At 41.6% G+C, this 26,322-nt stretch overlaps 2 protein-coding genes and 1 long non-coding RNA gene across 3 annotated transcripts in view; 2 read left to right on the top strand and 1 right to left on the bottom strand.

Moving 5' to 3' along the window:
- Positions 1 to 870, top strand: part of LOC103589736 (histone H2A.V) — a 15,406-nt gene extending 14,536 nt beyond the window's left edge. The window contains exon 4 of the mRNA XM_008571778.1: positions 535 to 870. Coding sequence (XP_008570000.1) covers positions 535 to 596 — 62 coding nt within the window. The 3' untranslated portion in view covers positions 597 to 870. The remainder of the gene's footprint in view (positions 1 to 534) is intronic.
- A 2,667-nt stretch (positions 871 to 3,537) lies between these two features.
- On the top strand, positions 3,538 to 23,768 carry LOC103589735. The gene is made up of 2 exons (XR_550413.1): positions 3,538 to 4,206; positions 23,326 to 23,768. It is a non-coding gene; the product is annotated as an uncharacterized LOC103589735 (long non-coding RNA).
- A 1,987-nt stretch (positions 23,769 to 25,755) lies between these two features.
- Positions 25,756 to 26,322, bottom strand: part of PPIA (peptidylprolyl isomerase A (cyclophilin A)) — a 2,797-nt gene continuing 2,230 nt past the window's right edge. Inside the window, exon 5 of the mRNA XM_008571777.1 lies at positions 25,756 to 26,091. Coding sequence (XP_008569999.1) covers positions 25,959 to 26,091 — 133 coding nt within the window. The 3' untranslated portion in view covers positions 25,756 to 25,958. The remainder of the gene's footprint in view (positions 26,092 to 26,322) is intronic.

Raw genomic sequence — 26,322 nt, 5'->3', positions numbered from 1 at the left:
GGCGGGAGCGTCGCTGCGCTCCCAGCCCCGCACTCTCCCGAGTGCGCCACGGGGCCGGCCCGATAATGCTATTTTTGTTTTAGCCAGTTCTTTGTCTAAATTTTAAAATGTTTAAAATATTTCCCATACCTTTTAAACTGTTTGACGAATGATCTTAAGAAATTGTTTAACATGATACCCTTGAAAGGGCTGAAATAGTCAAAATGGGTCAGGATCATTGAAGGTAAGAGATAAGCTGGTGGTTCTTAATCTTTTCTGGATCACCCTTAGAGAACCTCATGAAAGTTGTGGTTACTCTTCTCTAAAAATGCATATAAAAATCACACAACTTTATGTACAGTTTTAGAAGGGTTTACAGACCCCTCGGGTGGGGATAGCCCATGATATAGATAACTTTAACAGGATCAGAAGGTGAAAAGGGACTTAAGTAAATTTCATTCTTTGTGTAATTGCCCTTTTTGCTTGAAACACAAAAGTGTTAACATGTAGCCAGCTAAAAAAGTTTTTAATAACTTTTTCTTTATTTCATTGTAGGTGTGATCCCTCACATCCACAAATCTCTGATTGGAAAGAAAGGACAGCAGAAAACTGCTTAGAGGGTTGTTTTAACCAACCCTCTTCCTCCCCGTCATTGTACTGTAACTGAAACAGAAGAAATAATGGGGATATATGAAATTTTTAAAAACAGTTAAATGGAAAAGCATAGACAATTACTGTAGACATGATAAAAGAAACATTTGTACGTTCTTAGACTCGAAGTTTGATAAAAGTACCTTTTCATGTGGTGACAGTTGTGTGTTGATTGGCTAGCCTTCCTCCCATGTGTTTTATACAAAAATGGAATTGATAAACCATTTTTTACAAAATTAATTTGTCTCAAAACTATTCTGTTCATGAGGTATTGGAAATATTTTGCTCAGACTTTGAAATTTTTTAAATCTCAAATTGGTTATTCAGAATGGTCTTAAACAGAAATTGAGAATATAGCTTTACCATGATTGATACCATGTTATATTGACTCTTAGATGCTATCGATTTGTAGTATGCACCATTATTTTACATATCACTAAGAAAGAAAAACTGCCAGTTAAACCTATGATATGCCATCAGTTATGAGACACATCCCAGTTTCAGAGATGTTAGAATATGGAAGATGTACATATATGACTGAAATGGGGCAGTAGAATTATTTGAATTCTTTTCTGAGCACTTACCATGTGCCAGGCCCTGAACTAAGTGCTTTACTGATCAAGATATTTTATTATTCCCACTTGACAGGTGTAGAGCCAACAGCTCACAGAAATTAAATGATTTGTCAAAAAACATTCAGCTAGTAGATAAGAAATGCAGAGCTAGGATTCAAAACCTAGATCTGGCTGACTCCAGAGCCCACACCCTTCCCTGGAATTCACATAAAATTTATCAAAGGTTTCTGCTTTTGGCTTAAAATTCCAACTGTTAGTGGTCTTTTATTGATACAGGTAACATTCAGTAAATTGTACAATCTCTTAAAAATTATTTTTTTTGTCAGTGTCTAACTTAAAAGATTTAACATATTGGGGAATGGTCCATCAGAACATTGTATTTTTCTGGGGGAAATCTTCATTAAAGTAGGAGGTTTTTTAGTATAACACTATCGAAACTTCTTTAAGAACATATTTTATTATGGAAATTTTCACAAATACACAAAAATAAAGAGCATAGTGTAATAAAGCCCATGTACCCATCCTCCAACTTTAATAACTGTCCTGTGGTCAGTCTTGTTTACCGATATTCTCTGCCTCATGCATTGGATCAGTTTGAATCCCATTACAGGCAAAATATTTTCATGTATGTATACTTTAGAGGCATACTGAAATATGTCACTAAAGAGGGGGCACTTTTTAGAACATAGCCATAGTACCATTGTCTAAGACAACGAAACATTTTTATTTTTAAATAGCAGTCAGTATTCAAATTTCCCTTTGTCTCATAATTTTTTTTTTATAGTTGATTTGTTTGACTCAGGATACAGACAAGATCTGTATCTTGCCTTTTGTTGATATCTCTTAAGTTTCTTTTTAATCAATACGTTTCTTTGTTTTTCTTGTTAATTTTTGAAGAAATGGTTGTCCTATAGAATTGTCCCTCGGTGTGGATTTTACAGAATGCATCATAATGGTATCATTTGAAATTTTTCTATTCCCTATAATTCCTATAAACTGACAGGGAGATCTAGAGGGCTTTTTGTTCCATTTTGTTTTTTCCCAAACAATTCATAGGTGGTATTATACACTTCCTATTTTTTCATATTAGAGGACACGTAATGCCTCTCATAATGTTAAGATTGATGGTGGGTATGGATGCTGCCAGCCTACTCCATCCATTATAAAGTTCTCTATCATCTTTTCCTTTAATGGCTTTAGCCGCCATTAATATTTACCCAGATCTGGGATTCCATTAGGGGTTGCTAACATAGGGATCCAAACCTTTGACTTTAGTGTTATCAGCACCATGTTCTCACCAAGTAAGCTAACTGGCCAGCCCTGGAATTCTTTAAGGAACTTTTACTTATCAATTTACAAGGCAGGACAAAATAGAAATTTCAAATTCTGATTGAATTCTCTGGGTGCTTATTTTGAAGTTTCTGTATTGAGAGGCCCACAGTTCTCCCTGCATGAGGTGTTAATAGTAACAAAAGTGGCAATAGAAAACAAGGCAAGATAATGAACAGATCTTCCTTTGAATCACTTGAATAAGGGCATTTTTACCAGAAATTTCTAGATAATTGCTTCAGATAGCTTTCATTTTGATAGTGTAGTCATTTGACCACCTACTGTGTTGCCAGTATTTTCGTTTTGTTTTCTAAAGAAAAACTTAAAAGTAGAACAACTAGGCCCTGTATTCTTGACCTAGCTCCCACAGTTAATGATCACTCTTGTTTCAACCATACCCAATCTTTTCTTCCCACTGGGTTATTTTAATGCATGTTCCAGCCATTGTTACCACTTCATTTACAGTATCTTAATATGTATCTCTGAAAGACAGCTTTTCTTTTAAAAAGTTTTTTTTATAATTTTAAAAAAACAGGGCCGGCCCGTGGTTCACTTGGGAGAGTGTGGTGCTGATAACACCAAGGCCACGGGTTTGGATCCCTAAAAAAACAGGGCCGGCCCGTGGTTCACTTGGGAGAGTGTGGTACTGATAACACCAAGGCCACGGGTTCGGATCCCATATAGGGATGGCCGGTTAGCTCACTGGGTGAACATGGTGCTGACAACACCAAGTCAAGGGTTAAGATCCCCTTACCATTCATCTTTAAAAAATAAAAAATAATAATAATAATAATTTTAAAAAACAGACCCAGGGCCGGCCCGGTGGCGCACTGGATAGTGCGCCGCTTGGGAAGCACAGCGGCGCTCCCGCCCGAGGGTTCGGATCCCACATACTAGGGATGGCCGGTTAGCTCACTGGGTGAACATGGTGCTGACAACACCAAGTCAAGGTTAAGATCCCCTTACCATTCATCTTTAAAAAATAAAAAATAAAAATAATAATAATAATTTTAAAAAACAGACCCAGTCTAACTACTATAACATCTAAAATTTTTAAAATATAATTCCCGACCTGTATTTTAGACAGTACAGCACAAAGGACTACAATGGCACTTTAGCAGAGGGAAGGATTTTTTTCTTCTTAATAGAAAATAGAACTTGAACAGGGCCTTGTGGAATTGGTTGCAGTTGAGAAGAGTTCAGTAGGGAAACAACATGAACAAGGTCTTGGGAACGAAGAATAGCATTTTTATGGAGAGTTATGACATATGCCCTGAAGAGTATCTCACTCTTAAGACATTTAGTGAGAAATGTCACACTGGCTTTGGTACCTATGGTTGAATTTATGGCGATAGTTCTTGTTTGACAACATTTTATTGTGAAAATTTTCAAACATGCAAAAAAGTTAAAATAGTTATAAAGTGAATAATTCTTATACCTGCCACCTAAATTCTACAGTTAACATTTTACTTGTAATCACATAATTTATCTATGAATGGCCTTTGCTGTTTTTATTCTCTATTTGTCCTTTTATTTCTTTTTAGAGAAGAGAAGGTGTTCTTAGTTCAGATGATGTCATTGTATTAGATGATTGCAAGGTTCTACTGGGATATGTGCTAAATTGAATCAAAGAATGGGCTGAAGGTGCTGAATAAGGAAAGTTGCTTATCAGGTAGGCAAATTCAGTTTTAAGCAAGATTCTTGATCTGCTTAGGAGATTTGACTTGAAGTAATTTCAGAGCACTCTTGTGCATACTAGTAGTTTTCTGATGCATAAGATGTTCTATTTATGTTTGGCCTTTTGGATAAACCATGTTGCTACACTGTTGGTCCAAACTACTATCCTGAGTAAAGACAGTTGAGTCTGGGGACCTCCAAGCACTGGAAAGGATGAGAACATGAGGATGGGAGGGGTATAGTCAGTGTTCATTTCTCAGTTTTTGTTTCTTAAGGGAGTCCCAAGTGAAGTCACCTGAAATGCATAAAACTTGAAGACCACACCACCCCATCCCTGGCAAAAATAGGCTTTTCCACAATCTACCGGTTAAAGTACAAATACATGGTATTCATTCCTATTTGGGTGAGGTCCAGTCCAGCTACTGTAACTGGTTGGACACCTGGCAGAGGGCAGAATACTGTGAAACATTTTTGAAGGGAAAAGGTATTTTGCCTTGGGGGCTGTATATGTACAAGAGAGATTCTAAGAGGAAATGATAGGCAGAATTATAGCCCCCATGACCTTCCTTCCCCTGGTGTTACACCTATGAATGTGTTACATTACATAGTAGAAGGGACTTGCAGGTATAATTAAAGTTTCTAAAATAGGGATATCCTGGATTATCTGGGTAGGCCCAATGTAATCACATGAACACTTAAAAGCAGAAGGGCTGGCCAGTTAGCTCAGTTGGCTAGAGCTAGGTGTTATGACACCAAGGTCAAGGGTTCGGGTCCCTATATCGGCCAGCCACCAAAAAAAATGAGGAAGAAGAAATCAGATTTGAAGATATGCTTGAGATGCCACTGCTGGCATAGGGATAGAGAGGCCACATGGAAAGCAGGAGAAGAAAATGAATCCTGCCAAATAGCCAGTGAACTTGGAAGAGGACCCTGAGGAACAGATGAGACCTGGGGTCTCAGCCACTTTGATTTTTAGCCCAGTGAGGCCAAGTGTAGAAACAGCCATGCCGTGCCAGACTTCTGACTTACAGATACTGCTGTTTAAAGCCACTAAGTTTGTGGCAAATTTGTTACAGCAGTAATGGAAAACAACTAGAGGGATATATACAGGGTTTGCAGACTTCAGACACCCGAAGAGTTAAAATTTTTGACTTGTTACAAGTAGACAGCAGGAACAAGTTGGATTTTGTAATTCTTTGGAAATGATAGTCTGGAGTCCGATCCACCTGTATTCAAATCTTTGTTGGCCGGTCACCTGGCTGTGTGGCTTCACCTCTTCAAGCCTCTGTCTTCATCCCTAAAATGGAGATAATAGTACCTACATCATATACTCTGATCTTTGAATGAGAGAACACATGCAAGACGTTCAAGCACAGTGCCCAGTACCCAGAGATCTCCAAGACTCCCTGAAAGCACCACAGGCCCTTTTGTCTTTCAGTCAGCAGCATTTCTTTATTACCAGAAGCTCAACAAGAACATGGACAGATTAAACTTAAAATGCGGATTGTGAAAACTTGGACTCCCTGGCCAGTCACTTAGAAGACTACTGCAGAAAGTACCAGCGTCAGCATTAAAAATTAGTGCTGATAAAGTAATGTGTGAATCTATTAGGATGTTAAGAAATAGACTTGTGACATTCTGGAGAAATGTATCGGGACATCCTCTGTATCCCCAAATTGAAAATGCGTCACAGCACATAGTTTCATGAAACCTTCAAAGAGCATAGCAGTTACTGGTAATATGCAAACTAAAAGAGAAAAAGTAGCTATGTTAAAACAAGAGTTTTGGCCATTAGCTCTGTTTGTTCGTCTTGTTCCCTAGCTGCAAGCACCCAAGATTCAAACGCACCTAGGAAACTAAATTACTATGTATGCCATGGACCTTTTAAATGGATACATGACAGTTAGTGAAACCAGGAATGTGAACTCTTCACCTGCCACATATCTACAGTACTTTATATGTGACACAAGAGCCCCATGAATTCCATGGCCACATCTGTGCAGGACAGGCCTTCCCTTCAGGAGCTGTTCTCGAGAGAGCATAGGAGTCAGCTCCCTAAACAGGAGCTGAGACAGTCCTCCCAAGTGACATGGCCCTGTTTTCTTCTTATGCAATGACAGTTGGAGAGGCAAATTCTTACCAGAATTTATGAATTTCATCTCTGATTAATTACACAAAAGCTTGCTCTAAATTTTTTTTAATCATTCTAATCCTGTCAGTAAACTCTGAAATTGAACAGCCACGGTACAGCTAAAATTTCATTACCAGAGGTTAAGCTAGTTTCTTTCAGCTTGGCTCAGATTCTTCAGGGGAGCCCAGTTCAGCCAAACAGCTCTTTACTCAGTCCATACTTGACTAAGATACAGGCCTGCCCCCTTGCTTCCACCTGCTCTTTATCATGAGTCCTTCATACCTGAATGTTTCCACTTCTTTGGGACTTTTAGGAGCTAGCCTCTACAAATGCTGATAGTTTGTAGAGTTAGGAATGCCATGTAACATACAAAGATTACAAAATTTTTTTTCCTTGGCAGTAGCCTACTCTGGGCTTAGTATATACTTTTGAACTTTCTGTAATTGACTTATGTTAAACTTTCTGTAATTAAAGACCTTTTGCTATTTGAGTTGTATTCCTTTCTAACTTCAAATGTCTGTATTTGTGTATAATAGAAATATTTCATTTATGGACAGACAAGATTAGGGTCGGCCACTGATGGTGGTTCCCACACTATTTTTTCACAGATGTTTCATTACGTGGATGAGTGTATTACATAATAAAATTGAATAATGGTAATCTTTTTCCAAATGATAGAAAAAAACAAGCTAGTTGATTGTCTTGTCAATTTTGTTTTGTTTTTAATTTTCTGTACTGCTTATCAGCAAAAAAATGAAAGAGTAGCATATGAATATTAATGGAAATGCTGAACATATTTATTTAATTGGCATGATTTTTCCATGGACATGTGTGCCTAGTTTGATCTTTTGTTATATGTAGCCTATGGTCACATTTTATGTTGGTAAAATTGTTCCTAGTTTATATAATGGAATTAAATATATTCTGTGTAAAAATAGTTGGGCTGGACTAAATCATCTCTGGACAATCGCTTTCAGCTTTAAAAACCCTGAGAAATGGGCCGGCCCGGTGGCGCACTGTAGAGTGTGCCGCTTGGGAGCGTGGTGGCGCTCCCGCCGAGGGTTTGGATCCCATGTGGAGACCAGTTCCCGCTCACTGGCTGAGCGCGGTGAGGGCGCGACACCAAGGGTTGCGATTCTGTCACCGGTCAGTAAAAAAGACAAAAAGGGGAAAAAAAAAAAACCCTGAGAAAGTGTCTCTCCCATCACTGAAGGTATTTGAGCAGAGCCGACCTACCCAGCCCTGGCCACACCCAGACCACACTCTGTGCTGGGCTCCACAGGACGAAGGCTTCATTTTATGGATGAGGAAATTCAGGCAGAGCAAGATGAATCAACATTCTAGGGTCACATATTTAAATGGGAAAGCTGAGAATCTGTGCTCAGTGTTCAGTTGACTGCCCTACAGAAGATGGTGTCAGCTGACATTTTCTGTGCACAGGCATGTTCATCTAGTCTCTAGAATGGTCAATGGGGAACTAACCTGCTGGGAATTTCCCATAAGCCTGTAGATTGTATGGCCTTCCATTGTGGGTGCGTGTGGGTGTGGATATAGGTACTTGAGGAACTCTGTCCCAAGGCTTTGCTTGGTGGAGGTTAGCAGCATAGCCCTATGTTACAGTCTTTATCCTGGCAAAGGGCTTATTCCCCATCTACCACACATACTCCAACATGAGCTGCTGTTTTCATTTTCCATCAGTAGCACCAATTTCTCAATCCCCATTCCACTTTTTCTTCCCTCTACCCACTTTGCTCCTATATCCTCAACTATAAGTATAGCCACATACTTCTGGAAATTCTGAGAATCTGATTTCAAATATTCTTCCTGATGCACATTCATACTATATTCATACTTTGCAGAGCACACATTCTGACCTTCAGTTTTGACCATTCTTCCTTCAGATGTATGCAGATCCTTTCCTTTTCCACTCACTTCCTAGGTTTTTGTGGATACCTCCTAACCAGTCTCTGAGTTTTAACTCACATTACACACCACTGCCAGATTGTCCCTGATATATGTACCTTTGGGTTTGTCAAACCCTGCTCTAGTGCTTCCAGTACATCCCAGTGCCAGTCTCATCCAGGAAGGTGAGGCCTATGCAGCTGGAGACACAAGTTGAAGCTGCTTCCTCTACTGGGTCCTCTATCACCAAGTTTGGTTTCCCCTGTCATGGGTGTTATTTCCTTTCTATCTCTTCCTCTGGTTCTGATATATTGAAAGTCTGCCATAATAACACTTCCTGACCTCAAAATATAAAGCTATAGGAACCAAAACAAAACAGCACTGGCATAAAAACAGACAAATGGAACAAAATTGAGAGCCCAGAAATAAACTCATGCACTTACAGCCAATTGATTTTTGACACAGGTGCCAAGAATATAAAGTGGAGAAAGATCAGCCTCTTCAATAAGTGGTATTGGGAAAACTGGATATCCACATGCTGAGGATTGAAACTAGACCCCTATCTCTTGCCATACACAAAAACCAAATCAAAATGGAATAAGACCTAAATTTAAGACCCCAAACTATGAAACTACTAGAAGAAATCATAGGGGAAACCCTACATGAAATGGGAGAGGGCAGCACTTTTTTGGGCAAGACTACAAGGGCACAGGCAACTAAAGCAAAAATAGACACATGGGACTACATCAAACTAAAAAGCTTCTGCTCAGCAAAGTAAAGAGACAACCTACAGAATGGGAGAAAGTATTTGCAAAATACACATCAGACAAGGGGCTAGTAGCCAGAATATATAAGGAACTTAAAAGCAAAAAACCAATTAACCCAATTACAAAATGGGCAAAGGACCTGAATAGACATTTCTCAAAAGAAGGCATACAAATGGCCAACAAGCACATGAAAAAAATGCTCAAAATCACTAATCATCAGGGAAATGCAAATTAAAACCACAATGAAATATCATCTTACTCCAGTTTGAATGACTATTATCAACAAGACCGAAAGTAAATGCTGGCAAGGATGCAGAGAAAAGAGAACTCTCCTACATTGTTGGTGAGAATGTAAATTGGAACAGCCAATTTACATTGTGGAAAAGAGTATGGAGGTTCCTCAGAGAATCAAAAATGGACTTGTGATGTAGCTATCCTACTACTGGGTATATACCCAAAGGAAATGAAATCCTGCACTCCCATGTTCATTGCACTGCTATTCACAATAGCCAAGAGATGGAATCAACCTAAATGCCCATCAATGGATGAATGGATTAAAAAAAAACTGTGGTATACATATGCAATGGAGTACAATTCAGCTATTTAAAGAAAATCCTACTACTTGCAGCAACATGGATGGAACTGGAAACCATCGTGTTAAGTGAAGTCAGTCAGGCACAGAAAGACAAATACCATGTGAAATCACTCATGTGGAATTTTTTAAAAAGTGGTTCTCATAGAAGTAGAGAGCAGAATAACGGTTGCCAGAGGCTGGGGTGGACTCAGGTGTAAAACTATGCTGTCTATCCGAAGTGAATCATTGTGCAGTATATGCATGTATTGAAACAACACACTGTACCCCACAAATATGTACAAGTAAATGTTAAAAAAAAAAAAAAGTCTGCCATATGCCATTGTAAGGAGTTTTTTAGTGATGTAAGGACTGCTGCTATCTGGCTGCCACCATCAAGCAGCTTATAACCCAACTCGAAGGAGTAATGGGCATTTAGAAGGATTTCAAACACAAGGCTGCATACGATCTATGACAAGGCAGCAAATGAGTGGTACTGGTCCCTTCCTACTGTCCACAGATTGTTTTTTTTTTTTTTGTCCTTTTTTTTTTTTTTTTTTGTCCTTTTTGAGACTGGCTGCACTGCGCTCAGCCAGTGAGTGCTGTGAGCGCACCAGTCATCCCTGCATAGGATCCGAACCCGTGGCGGGAGCGCTGCTGCACTCCCAGCGCCGCACTCTCCCGAGTGCACCACGGGCTCGGCCCCACAGATTGTTTTTCAAGTAACATCTATTAAGATTTTTTTTAAGTGTATAAAGAAAATGGTTTTTAGTGCTCAAAAGTATCCAAACACAAGCACCTCAGAGTTCAGAGGAGACTTCCACTGAGGGCACTGTTCTGGGAGGGAGAAAGAGAGGGTCTTGGAGAAGAGGAAATCTGGCTAAGGAGAAGGAGGAGGAAGAGAAGAGGGAGAGAAAAGGAGGGAAAAGGAAGGGAATAGAGAGGGAAAAGGAGGGAGGGCAGACAGGTGTTCCAGGAGAACAGAATTAAAGCTGAGAGCTGAGGCAAATTAAGGAGCAGAGTGGAATATTCCCTCTGCAGAGTAGCAGGTAGTAAAGACTGACTGACGGATTCCCACGCTACAGGGGTTAAGTTCTGCAAGATAGTGCTTAACCATCTGCCTCCACACTGTTCCCATGTCCACACCACTGACTGATGAATGCTCCTCACACACAGCGACCCTTGAATATAGGACTGTGCTTTGACAGTATAAAGATGAGTCTGGTAGTAGTGTGGAGGATGAGTTGGGAGAGGAAGAGAGCTTAGGATAGACTGAAAATGGAGATAGCTGGGTCGTGATGAGATGGGCTTGAGTCTGTATAGACACATCTTAATTTACTCCAAAAACGTGACAGCATTGCACTCACACAGCCGAGGAGAAAGAGCATTGGAAGAAAAGAACCTCTTGAAGGCAACAGCATTAGAACCATTTTTCCAAACCAAGAAAAGTTGCAACCAGAGGGGTCAGTAGAGAGAAGTACATCCCCAGAGTTGTGGCATAATCTAAAATGGCTGCTTCTAGAGGGTAATAGCAGCCCTTTAAAATTCACTAGTAGGCTGGCCAGTTAGCTCAGCTGGTTAGAGCACAACCTTATAACTCCAAGTTTGCAAGTTTGGATCCCCATACCAGCCAGCCACCAAAAAAATAAAATTCACAAGTAAGTTGTTCTTGGGATAAACCCCAGTCAGTGGTTAGCTCAGCTGGTTAGAGCACAACCTTATAACTCCAAGTTTGCAAGCCAGCCACCAAAAAAATAAAATTCACAAGTAAGTTGTTCTTGGGATAAACCCCAGTCAGTTCCTGTCTTCTGATACCTTCATCCTTCCTTTGGCATGAAGAAAAAATAAATAAAACTTCTTGTATCTCCAGCTCAGAACAGAGATGGGCATTTAACCTTTCTACAAGGTCGATGATCCATCCTTCTAAAAGGACACTGATCCATCATTACAAGGTCATTGGTCCATCCTTCTACAAGGTCATTGATCCATTATTAAAAGGAATAATGAATACCTGAAAATGTGGAAACAGATTTGGAACTGGGTAATGGGTGGAAGCTGGAAGAATTTATAGGATCAGGTTAGAAAATGCCTAGATTCTGGTGAGGGCTTAGAAGACAAGAAGACCAGGGAGAGTTTGAAATGTTTAGAGACTGGCTAAATGGTGGTGACCAGAATGCTGATAAAAATATGGACTCTAAAGACAATTTTAAGGAAGTCTCAGATGTAAATAAGAAGGAGCTTATTGGAAACCAGAGCAAAGATCACCCTTGTCATAAACTGGCAAAGAACTTGGCTATTGTGTCCAGGCTGGAGGGCTTTATGGAATGCAAAACTTAAGAGTTATGAACCAGAGTATTTGGTGGAAGAAATTTCTAAGCAGCAAAGCATTCAGGGGGCTGTGTGGCTGCTTCTAACAGCCTATGCTAAATTATAGCAGCAAGGGCATGTTGTTAAGATGGAATTTATAATTAAAAGGTGGTTAGTAAGTTAGCTCACTCAGTTGGTTAGAACATGGTGCTGATAACACTAAGGTCAAGGGTTCAGATCCCCATACCAGCCAGCTGAAAAAAAAGAAAAAAGAGTATAATTTTAAAGGAAGCAGAGGGTAAAAGTTTGGAAAACACTCAGCCTGGCTACAGAAACAGTGAAAAAATGTGTTCAGGAGAGGAAACCAAGGGAGTAGCCCAGCGACCATCTGCTAAGATTAGTACTGAAGGAAGGGATCATCTAGAGAATGGGGAAAAAAACTTGAAGGCATTTCAGAGATCCTTGAGGCTGCACCTCCCATCACAGGCCCAGAGGCCTACAAAGACAGAATGGCTTCAGGAAACAGGCCCAGGGTACCCTTCCTTCATGGGCTCGCTTCCTAGGGCCACCTTGGGAAGCTGTTCCCTGTATTCCAGCAAAGTGCTCCTTGACTGCCCCATCTGTAGCTAAACTGACCCCAGGTACTGCTGGACCCCCTGCTTTAGACCCACTGCTTTGGAAGATACAGGTTGGAAACCTTGGCAGCATCCACATAGTGTTAAGTCTTTAGGCTTGCATAATACAAGAGCTGTGGAGCCAGGGCAACCTCCACCCAGATTTCAAATGATGTATGGAAAAGCCTGAGGGCCCAGGAAGAGATTTGCTACAGGGGTGGAATTACCACAGACAGCCTCCACTAGAGCAATGCCAAGCAGAAATGTGGGGTCAAAGCTGCAGCAGAGAACCCCACTAGGGACATGTTTTGTGGAGCCAAGGGAGTGAAACCACCACCAAGACCCCACTCCTTATGCCAGTTTTCTATGTTAGTCCACTTTCTGTTGCTTATAACAGGATACCTGAAACTGGGTAATTTATAAAGAAACAAAATTTATTTCTTACAGTTTTAGGGGCTAGGAAGTCCTCTGTTCAGGAGGTGCATCTTGTGGGGGCCGTCTTCTGGGTAGGGACTCTCTACAGAGTCCCGTGGCAACTCAGGGTATCACATGGTAAGAATGGCGAGATCACTTTATATGTGCTCTCCTTAAAACCACCACTCCACACCATGATAACACATTAAACCATTACTCCATGAATGGATTAATCCATTCAAGAGAGCATAGTTCTTACGATCCAATAATCTCTTTAAGGCTCCACATTTAAAATACCCTAATTGGATTTTCCACCCTCTTAACACTGTTACAATGAGAGCCAAGTTTTCAATACATGAACTTTTGGGGGACACATTTAACCCATACCACAAGGTCATTGGTCCATCTGTCTGTGAGGTCACTGATCCATCCTTCTATACCTGGTGCTCAGTCTTCTTCCCTGTCAATGCCAGAAACTGTGCCACTGTGGGAAGGTCTCCTTCCTACTCCAAGCATATAGACATGCTGGATAAGAAGATCACAAAATTATTACCATAGTAAGAAAAAGCCTATGAGTGATACAAAGGAACCAGAGGCAGAGAGTTCACTGGGAACTGAGCAGAATGGCTTACTGGGGAGCTGAGTGTGAGGAACCATTAAGAACTTGGGGCAGGAGGTGCAGGGGCTGGCCTTGACTCCCCTGCCATGGGACTTGAAAAGCAGCCTGGATAGATGACACAAACACCCTAACAGGAAATTGAGGAAGTTTCCATCTGCCTAGCATCACACATGTAAAAAATAGAGCCCTACACCGCCAGTGTCTCAGGGCCCTGCCTGAAGGCCCAGGGCATGGAGGTGGGGACTGGACCCCTACCCACAACCAGGCACACTGCCAGTGCCTTGGGGCCCCACCCAGGGGCCCAAGGCATAGAGCCGGGGACTGGACTGCCCCACAACCAGGCATACCACCAGCGCCAAGGAGCATGCCAAAAACATCACCTCCGTGTGGGTGGCCCACCACAGGCACCACAGCTGACACGTAAGTGGTTAGACGTCACAAGCACCTCAAAGATGGCCCACCAGCCACTGGAGTGCATTGACACAAGGAGAGTCACCAGCAGAGTCCAAAGAAAAGAATAGGATGTCTCTCTCCACAAAGCCCATTCCAGAGTGACAGAAGAAGCAGCTGCTCTATGATAATATTGGGGGATCTGAATACACCTCTCAGCATTGGACTGATCATGTAGGCAACAAGTCAACAGAGTAACCATTATCTTTCAGAGGGAGAGAAGAAATCTAGGGTTATCAGTGGTGGGATGGGGGAGGGAAAGGAGGATATAGAGAGATTGGACAAGGGGCATAAAGAATAAGTACAATTTGTGATGGAGTTTGGATGTGTTGTCCCCTCCAAAACTCTTGTGAAATTCAATCCCCAATGTAGCAGTGTTGGAAACTGATTGAGTCATGGGGGCAGATCCCTCCTGAATGGATTAATGCTCTCCCTGGGGGAGGGGGATTAATGAGTGAGTTCTCGCTCTATTAGTTCCTGCAAGAGCTTAAAAAGACCCTGGCACCTTCTCTCTCTCTCGCTTCCTCTCGCCGTGTGATCTGCTCGTACCCACCGGCAGCCTGCTACTTTCAGCCATGAGTAGAAGCAGCCTGAGGCCCGTGCCAGATGCAACTGTCCCAGAATCGTAAGCCAAATAAACCTATTTTCTTTATAAATTACCCAGTCTCAGGTATTCTGTTATAGCAACACAAAACAGACTAAAACAATTTGTAACAATATACATACTAGTAATATTGATTTGATCAACATACGTCAACATTGAATTCCAAAAATATGTATAATCAATTATAATTCAATAAATAAATAAATAATAACAAAATTAAAAAAAAAATAGAGCCCTAATTCTGAGTTCACATTGCCCCGTGGTGTGAGAACCATTGTCCCTCCCCTGCAGGTTCTGTTTTCCCTCCCCAAAGAACATAAAAACTGGCCCAGAAGCAGAAGACCTGCAGGAGATGATCTGGGCAGACTCAAAACCACGCGTAAAGATGTTTGTATGTCTCAGGACATATTGGGACTTTAATGGAAAACAGTAAAAAAGTCACAAAACATACAAGAAAGCAAACCACCATTAACAACAACAACAACAAACTGGATTTGAAAAAGTAGAAATTCCAGAAATAAAAGATACAGACATTCATTGACATTAAAACTTCACGGAACAGGTTTAGTAGTGGGGAGGATGAGTGACTTAGGAGGCAAACCTAAGACAACCTCCCAGGATGCAGCAGAGTGAAAGAACCCATTAGGGGGTCTTCTGCAGCTTCTGATTCAATGGCTGTGGGGGTGCACCAGACTCTGCATTTCTAATTGCTAAAAAACAAATTTAGTTGAAAGATCTAATTGGCTTTTACTAGTGACATGAACCAGGCAGTATCTCATTCTGTGAAACAGAAAAAGTGTTCTGCTGGGCAAGGCAGACAGTTTTTATAAGGTAGCCAGAGAAGGAACAAGGTAACAATACCAAAACAATAAAATAAAATAAAGTGGATTGGTTAACCTCAGGTTGCTTTCCTTGTAAGGGTGAAAGTAGAGAGGACTCCGTTATTACACCCACTCAGGTGATGGACCCTTTTCAGTTGGTTGCTGCAGATCTCCTGTTCTTAGGAAAAGCTGGCCTGTTTGGGGATTTTCCTGCTTCCTTAAAATTTTAGTTGGGGGCTGGCCCGTGGCTCACTCGGGAGAGTGCAGTGCTGACAACACCAAGTCAAAGGTTAAGATCCCCTTACCGGTCATCTTTAAAAAAAAAAAAAAAAAAAAATTCTAGTTGGATTGCATACCACTTCGCACGAGTGACTCCATTTTGGTCTGGTCCATTTGGGCCTAGTGCAAGAGCTCAGTCCAAAACAATGGACTCCCATAAATTTTGTTTACCATGTTCTCCAGGAGGCCCTCACCCAGCTCTAGGGCAGGTCATGTGCAGCTGCGGATTGGCGAGCACAGGAGAAAAGCAGTGAAGAATAGCTTCTCAGAGCCTCACGTTTGAGTCCATGGTTGCATCAGTGGAGAGTTCAAGCAACAGTCTCATCCTCAGACTCCAACAACCACCCAAGGGGCTGATACGGGGTGCCTGAACCCCCTTCCTCCCCAGCACACAGACACATGCTTGCTGAGTCAGGGGTTCCAGGCATGGGACCTGGAAATCTGTACTTTAAACAAGCACCCCAGGTGGTCCTAAATAGACTTATCAGTTGAGAACCCCTGAAAACAGATACACGTGGGCTTTCTGCCTTTGTTCTTTTATTAGATTTGTGATCAGGGTGAATGGCTCTACCACAAATTCAACTTCCAAGAGGGCTTTAATTTGTGAACAAATACAGACACATGACATTAAAATATGCTGCTTTAATTTCTTGATCCAGATTGCACAATTCAGATAAAAGAGGTTAGCCTGCATTCCCACTCATTTTTAATTAAAACATTTTTTTCAATTAAAAAAAAATGCAGGTGAGCAAGTTTTGAAAGAAAAATTAAATGTTTGTTCCTTCCTCACTCATCTTTTCAGCCTAGTGGAATCCAGAGCTCAACCCTCCCTGCCTGGAGCTTTCAGGGAGGCTCCCCTGGGACTGGCTCTCTTGGGAAACCACTCTGGCCAAGCCCTGGGCCAGTGCAACATCAAGATCCCACGCAGTTTTTTGTTGCTAGCTATGCGTTTTCCTATAGTCAGGATTTTCTGGTATTTGTCAACCCGAACAAATGTCCAGTCGGAGTGACTTTAAGCTGTGGGAGGATATTTCAAGGTGGCCTTTCCAGCATATCTGCTTCCCCTGTGGGTGCGGCTCTTCCTGCCAGCCCTCCATTGCCCCAGGGAGCTGCCACCCGTCCTTTGAAAAGCTCTGAACTTGAACATGAAATGACTGACTTTGAAATCCACAGGCTTATAAAACAGGAGTTAGTCATGTGACAGAGAAATGTACACCACTCACTCTTGCCATGTTTCGTGATAGGCACGTGAAGTAATTAGGAATAAATGCAAGCTGTTCGTGTATGGAGTGCAGATGGTATAGCTCTTACACAACTAGCATTAATTTTTAGTGTCATTCACTTTTTGCATGAATACTCACCACCCATGGCACCTTGTGCAGTCCAGCTTTGATTGCACGCTCACCGACCATATTGAAGGGTCCTGGACCTAACCCCAGTGGTCCCCTCAGAGCAGAGGTCCCCAGCAACCTGCCTTGGCTCTCCTTCCAGAGCACTTCTGACCTCCTGGCCCATCCTGGGGATGCTCTGGGACCAATGTTGGAAAAGTCCCACCAGGGGAGCCTTATGGAGAGCGGCCCAGCAGCAGGCTCCAGGCAAGGGTGCCCATGTGTGGGTGGAGGCCCATCTGGCAGCAAAGGCACTGTAAGAATAAAATGAGCTCTGTGTCCCCACACCTTGGAGTGTTAAGTCTCCGAATGAGGTTGGGACAGGCAAGAGGATGGGGTGGTCTTGTGCTGGGGTAGGGAAATGGCACCATGGGATCTGCAGGCACATCCAGGGGAATGGGGAGATGAGATTCAGAAAGGGCCCTGAGAAGATCATTCTGGCTCCTGATGAATTCTGCCCCCACCCCCATAACATGCATCCTTAAAAGACTGCATTGGGCTGAGGACATGGCTGCCCTCAAGAGGAAGAAAATGCCTTATTCTGTATAGTTTGCAAAGTGCTGGCACAATTTCTCAATACCTCTATATTATTTCACAGTGAGGCTAGTGACCCTCTGACTCTAAATGGCTCACGAGTGGTGAGCCTGGATGCAGCTGATGCTCTGGACCTGGGTCTCCCTCCCTCACGTTCTGCCTGCCTCCACCACAGCGCTGCTCCACCTGGCCAGTGTGTGACCTCAGGGACCCAAGTAGGAAACCTCACAGCCCAAAACACTGTCCAAAATGTTCTACTAGAGGAAAAGTATTATTCAACAAAGCACTTTGCTGTCAGGAGCAGGAATTTAGATTGTATCCTGTCAGCAACAGACCAGTGGTGGAGAAAGAATGAAGTTCTTGATTTTTTTTTCTCCTTTTTCATGTCACAGTGCTTTGCCTTTTTCCCAGCATTTTGTTCTCTTGCCTCCTCTCTCCAGTTCCCTCTCTCAATCCCTCCCTCCCTCCTTTCTTTCTTTGGAAAATGTATTGAGGGCCACCAAGTGCCAGGCATTCTGATAGGGACTGGGGATATATAAAGATAAAAGTAAAACTCTTGGCATCACTGGGCTCCTATGGACAAGTAACTATGAAACAACATGAATGTGTGAGATGCGTTAATAGCACATCTTGTAAAAAGCGCAATGGGAACAAAGAGGAGGGAGCAATGAATTTTGTCCCCAGCAAGAAAGTCAAGAAAGGGCTCACGTGTACTTGAAGACTACTGTGCTAGAGAGTGAAACTGCTTAATACCTCTAATTAATAACTCTTAATGCCTTTTATCTTAGGTATCTTAATACCTAACATAAAAACTTTAGTGGAGAAAAGGAAAACATTTGCCCTTATATGGAAAAGGAGAAAACAGATTGTTAAATATCCAAGTGTACTTTATTTTATTTTATTTTATGTTTTTATTTTTATTTATTTATTTATTTTATTATTATTTTTTTTCCTTTTTGTCTCTTTTTTACTGACTGGTGACGGGATCGCAACCCTCGGTGTCACGCCCATACCGGGGACCGGCAACGGGATCGCAATCCTGGGAGTCGCGCCTGCACCGCGCTCAGCCAGTGAGCGGGAACCGGTCTCCACATGGAATCCGAACCCTCGGCAGGAGCGCCGCCACACTCCCAAGCAGCGCACTCTCCAGTGCGCCACCCGGCCGGCCCTATTTATTTATTTTTTTAAAAGTTGACCGGTAAGGGGATCTTAACCCTTGACTTGGTGATGTCAGCACCATGCTCAGCCAGTGAGCCAACCAGCCATCCCCATATGGGATCCGAACCCGGGGCCTTGGTGTTGTCAGCACCACACTCTCCCGAGTGAGCCACGGGCCGGCCCATCCAAGTGTACTTTAAATGCAGAAACAATTACTAATAACAGGCAGTACCAGAAGAAGTAGGTGATGTAATTATACCCCTTTTACAGATGAGGCTTAACATAAATCACTGTCCCAGGGTTACCCAGGTGATAATGGTAAAAGTGGGCTCCAAGCCAGTCTGACCAGAGCTCATCTCAGCGTGGAGAACAGGACAAGCTGGAGGGCACTGGAATCACAGGGAAGCGACCCACCTGAAACCAGCCCCCAGAGCAGCCCAAGCTGCTCACAAGGTGGTCTCCTACCCTGGATGCATCCTCCCAGTGCAGACTTAGCTAGTGCTGGGGTTGACTGGCTGCACTTAGAGTTAAAAGTTTTGAGAAACCCTAAATGTCCACAACTTTTGGGATGTATGATGGTTGCTATCTTCCTAAAGTATTCCCCAAAAATATCAAAATTCAGGAAATTGAGTGTATAGCTGAACAATAGTCTTTTTTTTATGGGAAATTACAGATTGTAAGATTTCAGGCAAATAGGGAAGCTACAGTCACGCTGTAAAACACACCTGCTGATGTCCCAGGCTACTGAACTCTGAGCTGTTTGGTCATGCTTCAGGCCATGACCTGGGTCGTAGAATTAACTAGTGGGTTGCCACCAGCATTTTGTTTTTTAAAAGAAATAGGAAATATCACAGTGCAGTGCATTTGGTAAGAGTCATATCTGTTTCAGTTATATGTGTACCAGACCACAGTGTAAAATATACTCCTGGGGGTTAGAGTCAAAACCATGGCCTAGAAGCGCGGTGTGGCTGGTCTCAAAAAGGACAAAATAAAAAAAGATAATACAAATCCTTCCCTCAACTTTTTGAAGACCGCCTTGTGATATTGCATTCTAAAAAAAAAAAGATAATACAAATCCTTCCCTCAACTTTTTGAAGACCGCCTTGTGATATTGCATTCTACTGTTCTTTACCTTTTTTATTTTTTATTTTTTTCCATTCAATACTCTATCTGAGGCTATTTTGGAGATGTACTACCTTGCTCTTTTTTTTTTTTTGCGGCTGGCCATACTACCTTGTTCTTTTACAGCTACGTCCTACCTTGTCATGTCAGTGGTTTTATTTATATTTATTTATTTGGGGGGCATCTGGCTGGTACCGGGATAAACCCTGGAACTTGGTGTTAACAGCACCATGCTCTAACTAATTGAACTAACCGCAAGCTCAAGTGGTTTTCAGCAGGATGGCAATGCCCCCAGGAAACACTTTGGAAATTTGTGGGCCACCAACACTGGACAGAGGTGATGCTGGCCATCTTGTAATGCACGGGACTGCCCACATGACTTCCAGACACCCAGCTAAATATTCAGTACATGAAAAATTCATTTATCATTATCTAAGTCTAGAACTTCACTTTACATATAAACTCACAGTAATTTGGTTTTAGTTTTGGTTGTTGAAAGTTTTAATATTGCTGGCATTTTTCAGACCTGTAACTTCCATGTATAATCAGAGAGAAGCATGAGCTTTGTTGTTTGGAACTTTGTCGAGAATTGTTCATCATTTCTGAAGGTCATAGGGTATTGCCTGAGATACTAGAGACACCCAAACTTCACCCCTGTGCTTGTTCGCAGTTAGAGCGGGGTGCACCCTGACCCCTTCGTGCTCTCTCGAGTGGTCATAAGGACCCAAGCGTATGCAGAATGAAACACATATTATTTCATTATCAGGGATTTCCCTTTCCTTTCTCCTTTATTGCTCAGTTAGACATTACTGATTTTTAAAAATGATGTATATAAGAAAGTTACTATAATTTGAGTTCAGTGTGGTAAAGGGATATTGTTACAAAAGGGGCACTGGATCTGAAAGACTACTATAAATTAATAGATTACTGTAATTTAACCAGCCCCTTATGATAAATATTTACAATATTTCCAGTTTCTCATGCTATTTATTTGCTTTACTTCCCTAAAATTGCATTCATACAGAATCACTGATTTAGACAAGGCAAGAAAAACTTAAACATGGACTGGGAATAGATAATATTTCAGAGAGTTCAAGGTCATAAAGATACCCAATCATTTCCTCTCACACTTAGAGCAGTTCTGCAATCAAAGCAAGTGTACTTACTTTTCTTCACTGACATTATGACCCTGGTCCAAGCCTCATCCCTCTCTCCTGGATGATACAGTGCCCTCCAGAGTTCGCTCCACCACACCATTTATCCTCCGCAGTTTATACACCGCAGTCAAAGTCTTAAAAGATGCAAGGCAAATGCTGTTACTCCGCTGCTCAAAGTTCTGTAGACATATGGATCTTATTTGGATCTAAATTTTAAAAAGCCAACTGGGGGAAAAAAAAGCATTTACGAGACATAAATTTGGGAAAATGTGAACAGTGATTGGACAATTAAAGATATTAAGGAATCATTAGTTTAGAGGCAATAGTGGTATTGTGGTTATCTTAAAAATAAAAACATCTTTTAGAGACAAACTATATACTAAAATATTTATGAATATGATGATATGATGTTTGGATTTTGCTTCAAAATAATCCAGTTGGACAACAGAGGACTGGTAGGGGAGGGGGGATAGTTGAAACAAGACTGCATGTGAGAGCAAAATATCAAAGAGAAGTTTTTTGACTTCAAGTACCTCCATTTTACATTGAAAAGTTAATGAGAAAGAGAACATAAACTAGGAAATTATAAATGAACTATAAGGTTATAAAGAAGAATATATGCATCTGGGTTAAGATGGTGAACTGAGGGCCGGCCTGTGGCTCACTCGGGAGAGTGCGGTGCTGATAACACCAAGGCCCCAGGTTCGGATCCCATATAGGGATGGCCAGTTCGCTCACTGGCTGAGCGTGGTGCTGACAACAGCAAGTCAAGAGTTAAGATCCCCTTACCGGTCATCTTTTAAAAAAATAAATAAATAAATAAAAATAAATAAAATAAATAAAATAAAATGTTGAACCTGAGTCCAATTAAGCTTCTAGGCCTAATTTCCAGTTTACAGAAAATACAAGAGCTAGAGGAATAAGTAAATAACATGAAGATGAAAACAATTAGTCAACTTCAGAATGGTATATTTGGGGATGGCTGTTTAGCTCTATTGGTTAGAGCATAGTGTTATAACACCAAGGTCAAACGGTCAGATCCCCATACAGGCCAGCCACCAAAAAAAAGAGCAAGACAAAAAAAGAATAACGGACATTCTACAACGTCAATGTACTGAACTCTTTAAAAAGTCAATTTTGCAAACAAACAAACAAAATAGTGGAAGGGCAGAGATCATTAGTATATGAGTCAATTTAAATGAAATGTCCAGAAAGGGCAAATCTACAGAGACAGAAAGCAGATTTGTAGTTGTCAGGGGCTTGGAGTGGAAGTGAAATTGACTGCAAATGGGCACAAGGCAGGGATCGTACTGGGGTGACAGAATGTTCTAAGACTGGATTATGCAGATGGTTGCACAACCCAGTAAACTCACTAAAAATTATTGAACTCTTTAAAAAGATGAATTTTATGGCATACAAATCTCAATAAAGTTGTTATTTTAAGAAGCTAATGAACAAATTATGTTTAAAAAAAAGATTGAAAGGACTTCTAGATTAAGAGACTAAGGTTATGTAACAGTCAAACGTAAAGTGGGATCCTGGAGTGGTGGGGAGAGAACGGACAGTTATAAGGTATTGTAATTATATGTAAATTATACTTTAATAAAGCCGATTTTTAAAACACATTCTAGGAACAGGAGAAATCTAAATATGCATCAAATACTATAGATTTTATGGATTTTCTGAGGTGTGATGAGGGCATTGGGTGAGCCCTCCCTTCTAGGACTCACACCTAGCCAACTTTCCTTGAAGTGGCTCTTGTGCTGACAGAGAACCTGGGGTCACACTGTAACCCAGACTCTGCTCATCTTGACTTTTCTTGGGGGCCTCCACCAAATAGCAGCAATTTTACCCTTTCTTTACAAAATTAGGTTTGTGCTTGCTTCTCACTTTTTCAAAACAATGTTTTTGTGGACATACACAGGTGCTACAGAACACAAAAATCAGAACCATGGATATGTCTCGCAGGGGAAGGAAGTGGAAGAACTCACAAAGGGCACTTCTGGGGTATTAGTAATTCTAGACACACTGGGGTTCCTTTATTTCTAGTCTTTAATCTGTACACTTTAGACTTGTGGTAGGCAACTTTTTTAAAGACAGCCCCTGACAATCTCCACTTCCAGGTATACTATACACACCCTTGCATAATCCTCTCGAATGTGGGCTGCACATACTAGCAAATTACTTGTAACAGAATACAGCATGATAGGTTAATATTTCTGTGACTAGGTTAAGACTAAGTTATAGTCTTATATAACAGTTTTTTTTTTTGGCAGCTGGCCAGCATGGGGATCTGAATCCTCGACCTTGGTGTTACACCACCACCCTGCCCTGTAACACACTACAGTGTTATAAGACTGCCATCTTGGTGGACTTCACTTGCCTTCCAGCTTGCATACTTCCATCAAGCAAGCTATGATGGCCAGGCCTTTGTGACAAGGATTTCAAGGCAGCCTCCAATCAACAGCCCACATGGCACAGAATCCTGCCAATACCCATGAGAGCACACTAGGAAGCAAATCCTTCCCACCCGAACCTTGACTGCAGCCTGTGAGACCTTGAAATGAAGGACCCAGCTGAGCCATACCTGGATTCCTGACCCAGAGACACTGAGATGTTGCTAAAATCCACTGTTTTAAGGTGATTTGTTACACAGTAATAGATAACCAATACAACATACTCTGTATGTACAACTCACAATAAAGTCACTAACTCTGGAAAAACATCAAAATGGGGTTCAGTAAGGGGTCTATATTCCAGTTCCACAAACCACTTGTGAGCTTTCCCTGGACCAAGCACTGGCCTAAGTACTGAATCCACGTTGAACCTAGAAAAAACCTGAATATACATGTTAAAAGAACTGTTCGCATGTACACTATACGCCAGTAGTCACTCTTCCAAGTACTTCATAGTTAATCCTCCCCACCCTACAAAGCAGAGTATCTTATTCACTGCACAAAGTGTGGTTATGTATATTGCAAACTTGGTTCTGTTAGGCACACTCCCACTCCCAGCTTGGTAATGGTTTCCTATGGGGATCTATGAGAGCCTCCAGCTAGTGAAGGAGTGACAAATTCACCAGGTTTGAATCTTACCTTTCATTTAAGCATCCCTTCTTCCTCAGGGAAGCCATCTCCCACCCTACAAAGCAGAGTATCTTATTCACTGCACAAAGTGTGGTTATGTATATTGCAAACTTGGTTTTCAGTTAGGCACACTCCCACTCCCAGCTTGGTAATGGTTTCCTATGGGGATCTATGAGAGCCTCCAGCTAGTGAAGGAGTGACAGATTCACCAGGTTTGAATCTTACCTTTCATTTAAGCATCCCTTCTTCCTCAGGGAAGCCATCTGCAACCTTCCTAACCAGGTCAAATCTTACCACAAATGATACCATGCACTGTAAGGGAGGAGCCTGCCTACTTGGCTCATGATCACTTTCCCAGTACCCAGCATGGTGCCTGACATTTAGTATGAGTTCAACAAAAACCTGGATGAATAAAAGCAACAAATGACTAGATGTGGACAAAGGACTAGTGTATATTAACTAATAAAAGACTGGGATGACCAAAGGATGCCTATTTCCACCTTGAGCTCAGGTCTGAAGCTCAGCAACAGACATTGCCAGCCCTTGCATGACATAACCCAGAGAACATGTAACCAACCAGTAGATAAAGGGCTGAGATCCACAAGGTGTTGGGAAGGGCACACACCAGTAACTGGTATACAAGGAACCAGTCAGGAAGACAAAGTTGCAGAACATAAGTAGTCAAGTGCACCATCTCACTTTTAGGACAGAAAAGCAACTTTGGAGTCTATTGAGGGCCCTATTAACTGGGGCCAATTAAGGTGGGCAGTGTGCACAAGCACTGCAGTGAGACAATAGGGTGTTAACTTGCATCTCTAGATTACTCTGACAGTTTTCATTCAGCCTACACATCCTAGCACTTCATTTTATAAGAAACCAAATTCTCAATTAAGGGATGAACCTTTTCTAGACAGGCCAAGTTTGCATTATGGAAAGGACTGGAATACCCCAAATGACCATAAAGTCTACATAACCAAGTCTAGGGAGTAACTAGGCACTGAAGCTGGTCTGGGGTTTAACTCGCTACAGGAATACTACACAGAACCAGTCACCTAGCCTGAATCCCACTGCCTTTCTCTATCAGACTCAACCACTTAGGTAAGAATTACCATTCTAAGTAAAAGCTGTATAAACTTGATCTACATTCTCAAATGGAAATAGCTCCAGATGTCCCAGAACATGGCACAAACACATTTCCCCTTATAGCCTAAAATCTAACCACATACTTCCCTCAAGAGACAGCAGCAGTGTTCAAGTTAAGCTTTGTTAAAGACAATGAGCCACAACAGATTTTCAATTTGTGCCAGTAGCAATCTTGAACACCTCTGATTGTGCCAAGAGAGAATTTCCCACTCCTACTGTTACAGGAACACTGGTCCAACCTTGTCACTATGTCGATTCCTGGCTCCTTGGTTTTCTGCCCCTGACTACATTTTCTATATTCCACTCACAGCTTATCTTCAGATACTCAACAGGAAGATTTCTTGGGTTGGATAAGCCAAAACCAAAGTATTTTATGAAATTAAACAAACACAGCAAGTGTTATCTTAGAATTAAGTAACCTGTTGATGCTGAAAATGAAACCTACATCAAAACCCTAACCCAAAGAAGAACAAACAATTGTTATTTAGCTTTTATTTCATAATCATAAACTTAACTCTACAATCCAGCTCCACTTGCAAAGGAATAAAGAAAATATGGAACCCAAGGAACTGCAGCGAGAGCACAAAAATTACAGGATATTGCGAGCAGATGGGGTGGAGGAGTACTCTCATGAGCTACAGAAGGAATGGTCTGGTGTTAAGATAAAACAGCCAAATTTATTAGAGTTGTCCACAGTCGGCAATGGTGATCTTCTTGCTGGTCTTGCCATTCCTGGATCCAAAGCGCTCCATGGCTTCCACCGTATTCATGCCATCTTTCACCTTGCCAAAGACCACATGCTTGCCATCCAACCTGGAAACAGAACAACCAGCACTATTATCAGTAACCAGAGATAAAGTTGCCCCCAATCCAATATAGCACACCCAACAGAATGTCAGTAAAGTGGTTTATCCAGCCTTGTGGACTAGTTAAATATTGGTCATTAATCGTTCTATCTAAAACAAACAGCAATACCATAGTTTACTATAAACCAATCTCAAAAAGAAGGAATAACATTCTCCAATTGTCAAGTGTTTTTTTTTT

Source organism: Galeopterus variegatus, unplaced genomic scaffold, assembly GCF_000696425.1.
Source record: "Galeopterus variegatus unplaced genomic scaffold, G_variegatus-3.0.2 Scaffold718, whole genome shotgun sequence".
NCBI classification, from domain to species: Eukaryota; Metazoa; Chordata; class Mammalia; order Dermoptera; family Cynocephalidae; genus Galeopterus; species Galeopterus variegatus.
This window is presented reverse-complemented; position numbering and strand designations above follow the sequence as displayed.